Below are 13,061 nucleotides of genomic sequence, written 5' to 3'. Positions count from 1 at the left end.
GGTCACCCTAATCAAGATAGATACCTCCCCTCATTATTGTTATTCCTCACACTTCGCAAATAAATACTGACCCACAAAAACGGGCAATTACCCCAACTTCTCCCCTTCAACCAAAAAATATCTACTGAACAAATCGAAGCCAACCCGCAGAGAAACCTCACTAAAGGACTAAGCCCCTTTTTTCACATTCCCGTATTTTTATTTATCCCCAGACGTGTCGGTGAGTTATGTGGCCCAGCTGGACATCGTGAGCTCGGGAATGCAGGTCTTGGAGAACGATGCTCTGGTGAGTTCCTCGGGGGTTGAGGCGCTCGGGCTCATGAGCAATCGTCTTGCGAGCATCGGGGAGAAGTCTCTCGTGTGAGTGTTTGCACTGGTCCACAATCCAACTACTCGACTCTCTATCTCTCTCATACACTACCCGCTCAACCTTTGAACTCCGGTCTTCTTGCCGTAAACCGCAAGCAAAAATCCCCAAGCTTCCTCCATCGATTCACAGTTGCAGGTTGATCGTTGGCCCTTTTTTCTCCACCCCCTTACCACCTCACCGTATTGCCCCCTCCCCCGGAAATTGTCTTTATCGATTTCTGGTTTCCGTTTTCTCCATGTTGCTCCATTCCCCTGCGTTTACCTGATTTCTTCCACATATTCGTTTCCATTTTTACCCTATTCTTTCTTTTTATCCCTTATGTCAGCAAAACAATTGTCTTTTCCGTTCAATTCTGTTCCGTTCAATATTCCGTTATTTCATTCCGAGCTCATTCCGTTTATTTTCATCTTGACAAAAAATACTTCTATCTCAAACATTTTCTCTGTCATTCTCTTTTCCTCTTTACATCTGTTTTCTGTTGCCTTGTCATTGCAGCGGTGTAGCCGGTAGCCTGCGCTCCCTTGATCTCAGCTACAATTCACTGGAGGACATACCCTTCAAGGCACTCAGACCACTCAGAAAGTTGACTTGGTTGAATATGCACAGGTGAGCGATAATGTACCATTATGAACGACTGCACGTCATTCAATCCTGGAAAATATACAATGAAATATATCCTGGTAAAAGTGATCATGAAAATTAACTCCTAGGAGATGAAATTCTCTATCTAAGCAATATCCAGTTTGTCCCGCACTGAGAAAAAAAATGACTTTTGACAAAGATGATTTCATTGATACAAGAAAGTATTCTCTTAAAGCCCGGTGGCTTGGTGCAGTAAGTTCGTTGCCTCACATGCGAAAGGTTCCGAGTTCAAATCCCGGCCGGGTGGAATGGTACGATCTAACCATTTAAAGTCTTGATCATCATCGCAGTATACCCTAACCGGTTCCAAGTTATGTAAAATAATGATAAAAAAAAAAGAAAAAGTATTCGCTTGTCAATTTCTACATTCGTGAAATCTCCGGCTAAATAATTTTGTGCTCACACGAAGAGAAAGAAGTCTTTCAACACGATGAGATTCTTTTGTCCTGAAAAAATTTTTAAGTGTTAGCATAAGTCTTTTCACAAATTCATGTAGTTTGCGATATAGCTAGAATTTAATGGATTGAGAAAATTCACTGATTGAGAAAATTCACACGAAAATTTCCCGATATGATCACTCATCATCTCCAACTGAGGACTTCTTGTTGCGATTGTACGATGAACACTTTCATTATCAATTCAAGTGTATAGAAAATTGGATAACAGTACATTGTTAAAAATTTTCGTCTGAATTTTCCGTGCCAAATTCCGAAAATTCTTACCGTGTTCAAGTTCCACTGAAATTTCAAGAAATTTTGTCAATGAACAATCAAATATTACATTGATTTCCCTAGTGGAAAAACCTAAGGCAGAGGCGTAACACGCCTGATCAGAATTTCGGATCGGACTTGATCAGTTTCTGAACAAGACCTGAACAGAATTTCCACTCGGGTTTCTGGTCAAACCATCTGGAAATCAATAAAATACGTGATTTTTCCGTTCAATTATTCTGTGAAAATTCTGAAAAATCAGGAAAACGCTGGGAAAAATTGAAAATTCACGTCATTTTGTATCTGAATATTCATGTTCCACTGAAAATTCAATCAAGTTGTGAAATTACCATCTCACTCTCACTGAAAACTCATGAATTTCCGTGAATTCTACTTAAAACTTGACATTTCATAACCATTTTTTCTCTAAATCTGATTCAATGTCTCTCTCACGAGATTTACTATAAAAAATCTCTAACACTGTATGGTTATACCGTCTCACAAACTTTGAATTTTTCAACTTTTGAATCATTTTCTTTATTCTTAATTTATACGGAACAATTTACCATCGCCAAAGTGTAGAGTCGCAATTAATTTTTAGAATTAATTTTTTAATTTTTGAGGAAATTTAATTATATTAAATTTCCAATCAATTAATTATTTTTCATTTTTTGTATATTCATATTATTTTCATTTTTTTGGGGGGATTCTACACCAGCCACCTCCTGGTCATAAATGCTGGGTTACGCTAAGAGCTGGTGAGGTTTATTAAATACCTCACTACTCGGTAAACATAATGTAAATTCTGAATATATGCCGTTTATTGTGAATTATTAACGAATCCGTGCCTCAAGAAGGTGAGGCGGAGTATTGGCGATCCCATACATCTATTTGAACACGTACCTGTAAAGGAGGACGACTCATAGCGGTAGAATTTATATTGTGTAGCCTAGCTCACAGAAAGGGATGAAATCACACCTCACAACACGCGAATAAATTTGAATTTATGAGAATGACTTTTTCTAATATGTTTACCATTAATAACTCGTCAAAATACAACCATTCACTATATAAAATCATGAATTTCACCCTCCTGAACTGGCTAGATCTCTTACGTCTCATTTGCACTACAGTGGCGCCCTATAGGTTGAGTTGTTGACGGCGGCGCGCCGCTCTACGCGCCAGTTCAGGAGGGTTAAGGTGAGCAGTGTTGTGCATTTGGTGCAAGATTTTATGGAATCAAAGTCCTGATGAAAACAAAATTCTAGATATAAAACGAACTACATGAATTTATGGGAAGGATATCATTTTTAGTTTTCAGAAGCATTAAAAATTCTCTCGGGACAAGAGAATCTCATCCTGTTGGAAAATGTTTTTTTCTGAGTCTGACAATGAAAATATTGAATAGGTTTCACGATTTTTAAAATTGTCAAGAGATTATTGTCTTGTATCAAGTAGACTTTTTTTGTCAAAAGTATTTTTGTCTCTCGGCGTAGGTGATAAAAATTTGATGTGAAGAATAACTTCGGTGTTAACACTGACAGCAAAGAGGTGTAATGAGTAACACGGCATGAAGTGAATCATGACTCGGCCCAGTTGACACCGACTAGTGTAAAATGGACATTTTTGAGAACTAGTAATATTGCATGGAGTGGATGATACCACTGACTGAGTGCAGTCCATACAGAATAGTATAAAATGGACACCGCTTTCAATTTTGATGAAGGGCTCGGTGATGTACGGAAAAAGATATTCTCCAAGGAATATGTATTTCGGAATCCGCAATAATATACCGGAATCGGGCATACTATATTCCGTAATCCGGGATATTTTATTCTCGATTCCGGAGATACCCCCGGGGGTTTGCCGATTTTTCAGAGGGTGAAGGGAGTGTCGTGAGACAATTTCCAATACCAAAGTTTTGGTCATTCGAAGTATTTGGTGTGCAGACATTTTTTTTGGTTTGAAAATACGAAAAATTGAGCTTTTCACCCTCTCAGTACACTGCTAAAAAAATTTAACCGAATTTTTCGGATTTTAGTTTTAAAATATTAAACAAATGACGGTTTCACTGAAATTTCAGGAAATTTTGTTATTGAAAATTCATGATTTTCGTGGAAAAATCCATAGAAATTGTAAATTTCAATTGAATTATTCCATGAAAATTAATGGAAATGAGGAAAAATCTGGCAAAAATATCATTGCATTTTTATTCCGTTGGAATTTTAGGAAAATTAATTATTGAATTTTCCTGTTCGTGTTGGAAATTCATGTACACTATTGAATATTCCTCTTTTTTCCACTGATAAATCAGGAATGTCCTTCAATTTTGAGGGAAACTTCACAGATTTTCTTCGGTTAAATTGAATTCATTCTCATTTCCCGGAAAATTCCGATTTTTTTTAAAGTGTACCCCTTTGTACCATTTACAGGGGTTTGCTGATTTTTCAGAGGGTGAAGGGCATGTTGTGATATATTTCCCTACAACAGACTTGCGTCACAGATTTAACTTGAAACAACGGGGTGAAAATTTCGCTTATAAATTATTCTACGAAGAACTACATTTTTCCTATTTTTGATTGACAGAAAAAACATATTAGAACCCCAAATACTTAAAATAACCAAAAATTTTTTAACGGAAAATGTTTCGACACTTCCTTCACATTTTGAAAAATCAGCAAAGCTATGGAAATAGTACAAAGGGGTTTTAAGAGGGTCAAAACCTACGTGTTTCGTATTTTCAAACGGAAAAAAATATCTGCATCCCAAATACTCCGAACGACCTAAAATTTATTATTGAAAAATGGCTCATGACACTCTCTTCACCGTCTGGAAAAAACGGCAAACCTCTGAAAATGGCACAAAAGAATATTAAGAGGGTGAAAAACTCGATTTTTTGTATCTTTAAATGGAAAGAAAAGTCTGCACTCCGAATACTTCGAACGACCAAAAGTTTGTTATCGGAAATTGTTTCACGACCCTCCCTTCGCCCTTTAAAAAATCTGCAAACCCCTGGGGATGTCTCGGAAATCGAGAATAAAGTAACCCCCATTCGGGAATATTATTCTGGATTTCGGAATATAATATACCGGATTCCGGAACATTATTCTGGATTCCGGAATTTAATATCTCGAATTTCAGAACAAACATACTCCTGATTCCAGAATATTATATATCCGATTCGAGAATATTTTTTTCCGTGTAATTTTACTCCGAAATTTGCTTGATTCTAATACCAAAACACCACACATTATGGACTTGAACACCTTGGATTTTTGACTATAGAGTTAACACCACAGACAAAGAAAGTTTCTAGTTACCAGGAAAAATCGTTGCATTTCAGAACTTTATCGTACTGAAATCGAGCGAGTAAAATATCCAGGAAACAAGTGAAGGTTTTACACATAAAAAAAAATATTCCCCAAAAGTCAGAGAAAAAATTTCTAATTCTCAGTAATTTTGACTAATTATTAATCAATACCAATTGTACGTGGATTACGGAACATTTTCTCATAGTTGGTTCTGGAATGAAATACTTCTGAGGTCTTAAAATAAGATAATTAGGTTTCCTGAATGAAGTACATCCGGGGTCTCAAATTCGAAATATTCTCGTCCAGGAATTGATGAATCTTATTATTCTAAACACTCATGCACTGAGAAAAAAACTTTATTGCACAACTCCTTCATTAGGACATTATGCAGTCACCATCAGCCATACTAATAATTAATAGGCAAAAAAGTTTCTTGAGAAGTACGCCTTTACTCGTATTAAGAAATTCATGACTGGGAAATTGACAAGAAGGAAATATCTCATCCCTAGTGGAAAATCCAAAATTATAGCGTTATGTAGCTGATCAGAATCTGATATGATAACTTTATCAGTGTCTGATCAAGACCTGACTAAAATTTCCACTCGGGTATGATTCAATTTGAGAGTAAAATTCGTAAGTGTCCTGGTAGCTCATGGTAAGAGCACCCGACGCGACATTGGGAGGTCCCGGGTTCGATTCCCGGCTAGGAAGGTACTAATTTTTTCTCTCAAAAAATTTAAATTTAATTAATTCCTAATGATGGTAGGCGGTGAAACCCTAGTGGGGAAAAATCCAATATTATAGCGTTACATACCTGATCAGAATCTGATATGATAACTTGATCAGTGTCTGATCAAGATCTGACTAAAATTTCTACTTGGGATACTGAGAAACGAAACCTTCCGTCAGGAGATTCTGTACTTGTCCATTTGTCCAACGGATAAGAGGCAATTTGTTCACAACAAAAAAGCGACTTCTCGAACCATATCAAGTGGTTTTGCATGAAAATATTTGGGATTTGAGAATTCAAAACTTTGAAATAAATTGATGCAACTAGACTTGGTTTGAGAAATTACTTCCTTGTTGCAAACAAATTATCTGGGTCTTTGAGATACCTACAAAATCTGTTGATGAATGTTTTTTCTTTCTCAGTACAGTAACAATTATAATTGAAAATCTCAAAATTAAATTAATCATGAATTAAATTTGCCGCCTCAGACAACTGGAACCAATGAGGTATAAGCGTGACAGACTTGCGAGATATCGATAGTTATCGACTCAAAGTGTATGTTCTTTTTAGAATAGGATATAGTACATTACATGCCCGAGCCTTGGAAAACATATCACCGTCCCGCACGTGCAAGATTGCCTTCCGAGCCGAAGGCGAGGATGGCAAGCCCGTGGGGGTGGGTGATATGTTTTCCATGGCGAGGTGTGTATATTAATTTTCGTGTCGAGGGACCTGAAAAACGCCAATGTCGAGTGACCCGAAAATGGGGTTTTTCAGGTCCCGTGACAAGAAAAGATATTTTCTTCTTGTCAATTTTCGAGCCATGAATTTTTTGATACAGGTGAAGGCGTAATTATCAACAAACTTTTTTTTCTCAGTGTGTTTGAAAATACTTGAATTAATATTGGCTTTCAAGAATTTTATCTTTTGCGAAGGTTCTTAATTAAGCAACTCAACTCTTCTCGATTTAAGGATATCCAAGTACGTTAGCTATTTTTTCACCAGTGAAATATTTCCCTATTTTTGTAATCGAACGTCAGAGCTTTCATTTGAGCTCCAGTTGACACTAAGTTTCCGGAAATTTTACAATGATTTTATTATTAAAACTTTGCAGGTCTGAATTTGACCAACAAAAAAGGTCTGAATTTGAATCTCGATATTGAACCGTTAAAAAATGTTTAAACAATCTGAAAAAGAAATAGAAAATCAACTTTTGGAGAAAAATTGATGGAATCATTTAAAAATTGCAATTTTTGAAAATTACGAGCATTTTCTATAACTAGTTTATAAACAATTAATTTTCCGCCCAAATAAACAATTAATTTTCCGCCCCTCTAGTCAGTGTGACAGAAGGGTACATTAGGGCGCTGCACAATCGGCCAGCTGTACGACTGGGGTTTTCCATGGTTTCCCGTGCAGTCCTAGCTCGAATGGGGTACAGTTAAGAGTAAAACGGCCCATGGTAATGCAAATAAAAATCAGAAGAGAGAAGTGAGAGAGACGAGGCAGACGAATGGAGAGCCTATACACGGAGAGAAATTTTTTAGAAAAATTCTAGCGCTACCACGGGAATATAGGCGCAAAGTGACGGCCATGAAAAAATTCTAGTGCCGGCACTAGAAATTTTATTGGGGAAAACGTGAATTTTTCCACGTATTTTTTCTGTGAAAATTTCACAGAAATCCCCAGAAATTTTACCTTAACAGCATTTGAATTTTTCACAGCCGGTGAATTGTAATTTTTTCCACTACTCGTACTAGAATTTTTCTAGAAAATTTCTCTCCGTGTAAAACCGTAATGGTAGTAGGAAAGAAATATGAATAAAAAAAAATCAATTTTCCATTATAAAAATCATTTGGTCGGAGTCGTAAAAAATTTATTCATACTCAAAATTTTATTAAAAATCGATTTCATGCCTAAAAAAATAAGGTTTTCGAAAGTTTAAACAATTTCAATTTTTTATTTATAACCAATGAATGTTTTAAAAAAATAATAATTCTGTGCAACATGTAATTTCAATGACGCAAAATGTTCATGATTCTTTCAAATTTTTCTCACGCAATTTAATTGACAAATTTAATGATTGAAAACAATTGAATCTATCGTGTGGTTTGTACCAAACCGTAAAAAAAACTTGGATATCCTTGGGACGTTTTCTCCCTTGAACTAAGTAAGTTTTCGGTACTAAATTTTAGGGATTTTATCATTAGGGTTTTTTCTTCTGAAATTGAATAATCAGTTTCCTAAAATCAGTAATTTGTTTCTGAGAACCAGAAACTTTTTTCTCTGTGAATTTTCAAGTTGAAAACTAATTTCTCCTCAGGATCATATCACGCAAGATTATTTTCTCCAGGACCTTCTGCTACCAGAATTAAATGACGAGTCACCACTATTCATATTAACCGGAATCAAATCGCAGATTGCGTCATCGGTTGATTGTCATTCACGTCTCTGAATTAATTTCACGCATTCCTTATTTTTATTTCAACTATTTTTCTCCTCATATTTTCCTCCAACAATCTAGGATATTTACATATTCATGACGTATGTGAGCGAGAAAGAGAGAAATCGAGCAATTGAATCGCGAGAGAGGGTGATAGATAGTCCACATTTTTATTATACTCATTTCACTTTTCTATTCGTTCAGTTGGTTCGTTCATTTGAGGATTTCCCCTGTACCATTTTCATTATTCGTTTTTTCGGTTGGGCTTTTCGGACACCGAACGTGCGGATTAAAAAAGAATCCGATATATATGGCCTCGGTTGTGGGGAATACTAGTTTTTTCTCCTCCCTCACTCCACCAATTTTTTTTTAATTTTTATTTGTTCCACGTTCTTTGTCATTTTTAGCGTTTATCGTGCCATTGCACACTCGTGCGAATTTATTTTTAAACTTTCCAATATAGAATTCAGCGTGATTTCAAAAAATATTGTCGGTTCAATGGTTAAAATACGAGGATTAACAAAGTGTTGAATTTATAATAAACTCCATTGATGGAGGATTGAATGGCCGATAAAATTTTATTCACTGCGTAACGAATGATCAATATTGAAACAACGAAATCAAACCCCGAGGTACACATGGAGAGAGAAGTTAGGTAAAAATTATTCAGTTTTTCCTCATTTCCGTCCGGACGTTTAGTAATAATTGATGTATAAAATCCAGATTTATGCCTCGTTAAATACATTTTTCCCTGATAAAAATCAAATTTATTACGGTACAAAGTCCACCCTTCCACTGCAGTAATTTTCACGTAGAAACAAATAAAAGTTCTAGGTACACGGAGAAAAAAATCTGGTTTCCAGAATCACGATACTGAAATCCAAACTAATTGTGTTGGAATGAAGAACTGTTGAGTACATGTACATGTTCAAGGTATGAACCCTTGTTTATTCATATAAGAACCGTTGGGGGCATTCAAATATTGTGTCACGCGATATCCGAGGGGTGGAGGTCCTGTGATTTTAGGGGATTGCCTAAATTGTGGTGACACACCATAATTAATGAAGATAATTTGTCGAGATAAGGATTTCCATTCAAAAACCTGAAGTATTTTGTGAACCCCATGGTTTTTTATTTCAGTACCCAACGATTCTTATTAATTCAAGTTATATTTATAAGATATGAATGGCTTAAAATAGCTCTACCCCTACGGCTGGAGTCATTGAGTCTATTTCACAAAAAATACGTTCTAAAAATCAGTATTTCTAGCTCTAAATTATTAAAATAAATCATAGAGGTCATGAGCATAAGTATTATCTTATATCAATTTTTTTTAAATAAAGTGCACAGAAGCAGTTTTTCAGTTGACTAGCTTGCAAATAACTGTGGCAACGCCGTACGATCATATGGGAAGTTGGAGACGAGCGGAGCGGGCGCCATCACATGGTCACTGTTGTCATGTCTATTCCTATTGCCAGTATTATTAATAATAAAAAAAACTAAACGATAAATCGTTATCCAACAGGTGCCAATATTTTTTATTATTTTTTTCTCGTTTTTAGGAGAAAAAATTAGATTTTAATCTTTGTTTTAACCGGAGTTGTGGTAAGTTCTGCGTTTTTCACATAAGACCCTGTGTTCAATAATGGATTTTCAATATTTCCTTTTAGAAAAACTTGAACGACAATTAAATGAGGAAAAAAATTACGATTCCGAATCACACAGTTTTTAGGCGATTTGTTGTAGTTTTTAAAATCTTTGAATTGAAATATAACCCCAAAAGGGTAGAGCTACTTTAATGAATAAATAAGTCCAGATAAGAAAAAAAATCTTTATTCAAAACTGTTTGCTTGGAAGACACATGCATCCGCTTTAAACTCCTCGGAGGAACTAACTCCAGAACCAAAGATCTCAAAGTTCTCAAGCTTTAGTGACATAGCCCACGAAAGCCTCTATTCATTCCAATGATGTTCAGTTTTAACAACCAAACGCATCTACACCATACCTCGCTCTTCTCAAAATTTCAAATCAGAAAAATGTTCTCTCAAATATTATTGTAAACATAATATCATCGAAAATACTCACACAATCCAAACTCTTCAATACCACGAATCTACTCCTCGAAATTTTTCTCACTGACCCATTCGCACTTCCACTCATCCCTAAATACTGAAAGGCCTAGACTAGAGGCTAGTCCTATCCTCGTCTCTTTCATTCAACTTCACCCTCATTCCTTCTCACTCTATTTTCACTCATTCCATCACTCTCATTATTCTTGAACATCCCGAGTGGAAATTCCGGTCAGGTCTTGATCAAGTTTCGATCAGGTCAGACCTGACCACTGATCAGGTATTGATCAGGCATGTAACGCCTCTGACCTATCCGGATTTAATCAGGACGAATGGATCCGAACTTGATCAAGTTGAATGTATGAAAACCAGATGACCTGTCTGTCAGTATCAATAATAATTATCAATGATGACTAATCCAAAACAAAAGATAATTCAATTCTTTCACCGTAGTTCGCCCCTCTCTTAATGAATCCCTACCGTTATTAACACTGAAAAAATCTTATTATTTTTTTACCAACGCTGGGGATCGAACCGAGGACCCTATGATTGCTAATCCTATGCCCTAACCACTAGGCTTTTTTTTTCAACATGTTTGTTTAGCCAAAGTTTATAATTACAGAGTGTATCAATAATGTTGGTCTTAGTGTCTACGGGATAAACATGATAAAACGTCGATAAAATGGATATAAATTTATAACAGAGAATACATACGGCTTCACACGCCTCGCATCTCAACAATGAACCACTAGACTATCGCGCTATTATTAGTGAGTAAACGGTACATTGCCTATATGATTTGTATCGGGGTATTCGTTGAACTTACAATTATTCATGATCTTGCGGATTTGCAGGTATATTCTCAGAGATAAAATATGTTTAATTAAATTTTTACTCATTTCATTAATGGATAACAATAATGATAATAATAATAATAACACTAATAAATAAATGGATATATAGCGAATTTTTTTCTCAAGGTCAGTTGGGTGTAAGTTTGATACTCCTTTACACTGGGAAAAAAAATTTCTAATATCTGAAACATATTTTCTTGAGACAAGTAAATTTTCTTCAATTGCTTAATTCTCTCAGGAATCTTAACTCACATGACCCAAGAAAGGCCTCATGCTTTAAAATATTCTTGTACTCAATTATGATTTTGTCGCAAATGAACTTACTTAAATCGCATAGAAGAATCGTCAATCTTCTAGTCTTTATTGTTTTCATAATTTTTTCGTCATGCACTTCCAATATTGCAATATGTAAAATATTCAAGGCGCACTGAGAGAAAAATGTATCGTTTATAACTAAAAAGTGTTGTGAAATAAGACCTTGACAATACGTCCAAGGATCTTTCACTATTTTGGAGATGTGAACTCGTTGTTGTGCTAGTTACCAACGAATTATATCTCTGGTTACTGATTTTACCATTTTTGTGGGAACTATACTCGTGAGGTATCAAGTACTCTCGTATGTCAGCACTTTACATGTAAAGACAGTAGTCACTATCACTAAAAATGATTTTTTTACAACCTATCCATTTACACTGCAAAAAGTCCGGTCTTACGGCCGGTCTGAAACTAAGATCTCAGATCATAAGACCGATAAATAGTCTTAAAATAAGATCGATTTGCGATCTTAACATGAGATCTTATGCAATTTAAGATCTTAACATCGGTCTGACAAGGGGGTTAAGACCGCTTTCGGATCTTAAATTTTAAGATCTCAAATATAAGATCGGAATCCGATCTGATTCGAAGATCTCTGGGTAAGTTTAAGTTCCGCGAGGTGTAAGATCTACTGCCAATGTAAGATCAATGCGCCGATTAAGATCGCTGATGTAAGACCATTTCAGAGTCTTATCAGAAATTGTACTAATTAGTTGATAAGTTGATTCATTTGTTAATTTATATCGACATATAAATTTGTACATTCATTGAATTAACGGTTTATTAATTCTTTATAGTCATTAACCCAATAAACCATTAGGAGTTAGAGGCAAATAATAATATTAATTGTTGTTGATATTTTTTTTCAAATTTTTGGAACTGCGCGTCGGAGGGGGAGGGGGCGAAGGGGATGTAGTGCAAAATAATAATGATAATTATTATTGATATATTTTTTTCCTTTTTGGTGCGGAGGGGAAGAGGGGGAGGACGCGAAAGGGTTATAGAGCCAAATAATGATATTAATTATTGTTTTTTCATTTCCGCGGTGATGGGGTGTGGAGGAGGGGTTAGAGTCAAATAGTAATGATATTTTAGTTATTGTTTTCTCATTTTCGGGAGGGTGGGTGTGGGGGGAGGGAGGCGAAAGGGGTTAAAGCCAAATAATAATGATAATTATTATTGATTCTTTTTTTCCTTTTTGAAGGACGGGGGCGGAGGGGGAGGGGGCGAGGGGGTAATAGAACCAAATAATGATGATAATTATTATTGATATTTTTCTTCTTTCTTGGAGCGGACGGATAGAGGGGGAGGGCGCGAAGGGGTTGTAGAGAAAAATAATAATGATAATTAATATTGATATTTTTCTTCTTTCTTGGAGCGGACGGGTGGAGGGGGAGGGCGCGAAGGGCTTCTAGAGAAAAATAATAATGATAATTATTATTGATTCTTTTTTTCCTTTTTGGTGCGCAGGGGGAGAGGGGGAGGGGGCGATATCATTATAGAGCCAAATAATGATATCAATTATTGTTTTCTAATTTTAGGGGTAGTGTGGTGTGGGGCAAGGGGCGGAAGGGGTTAGAGCCAAATAATAATGATGATTATTATTGATATTTTTTT

The 13,061-nt window shown here is 35.8% G+C and overlaps 1 protein-coding gene across 1 annotated transcript in view; it reads left to right on the top strand.

The window, feature by feature from the left end:
* LOC107048352 (chaoptin) overlaps window positions 1-13,061 on the top strand; it is a 116,799-nt gene that overhangs the window by 55,543 nt on the left and 48,195 nt on the right. Inside the window, exons 4-5 of the mRNA XM_015271494.2 lie at window positions 213-360; window positions 866-976. Of these exons, the coding sequence (XP_015126980.1) occupies window positions 213-360; window positions 866-976 (259 nt within the window). The remainder of the gene's footprint in view (window positions 1-212; window positions 361-865; window positions 977-13,061) is intronic.

The sequence above is a fragment of the Diachasma alloeum genome, unplaced genomic scaffold (genome assembly GCF_001412515.2).
Source record: "Diachasma alloeum isolate Michigan unplaced genomic scaffold, Dall2.0 Dall_scaffold_00187, whole genome shotgun sequence".
Taxonomy (NCBI): domain Eukaryota; kingdom Metazoa; phylum Arthropoda; class Insecta; order Hymenoptera; family Braconidae; genus Diachasma; species Diachasma alloeum.
The sequence above is the reverse complement of the archived record's forward strand: the minus strand, read 5'-3'. Positions and strand labels throughout refer to the sequence as shown.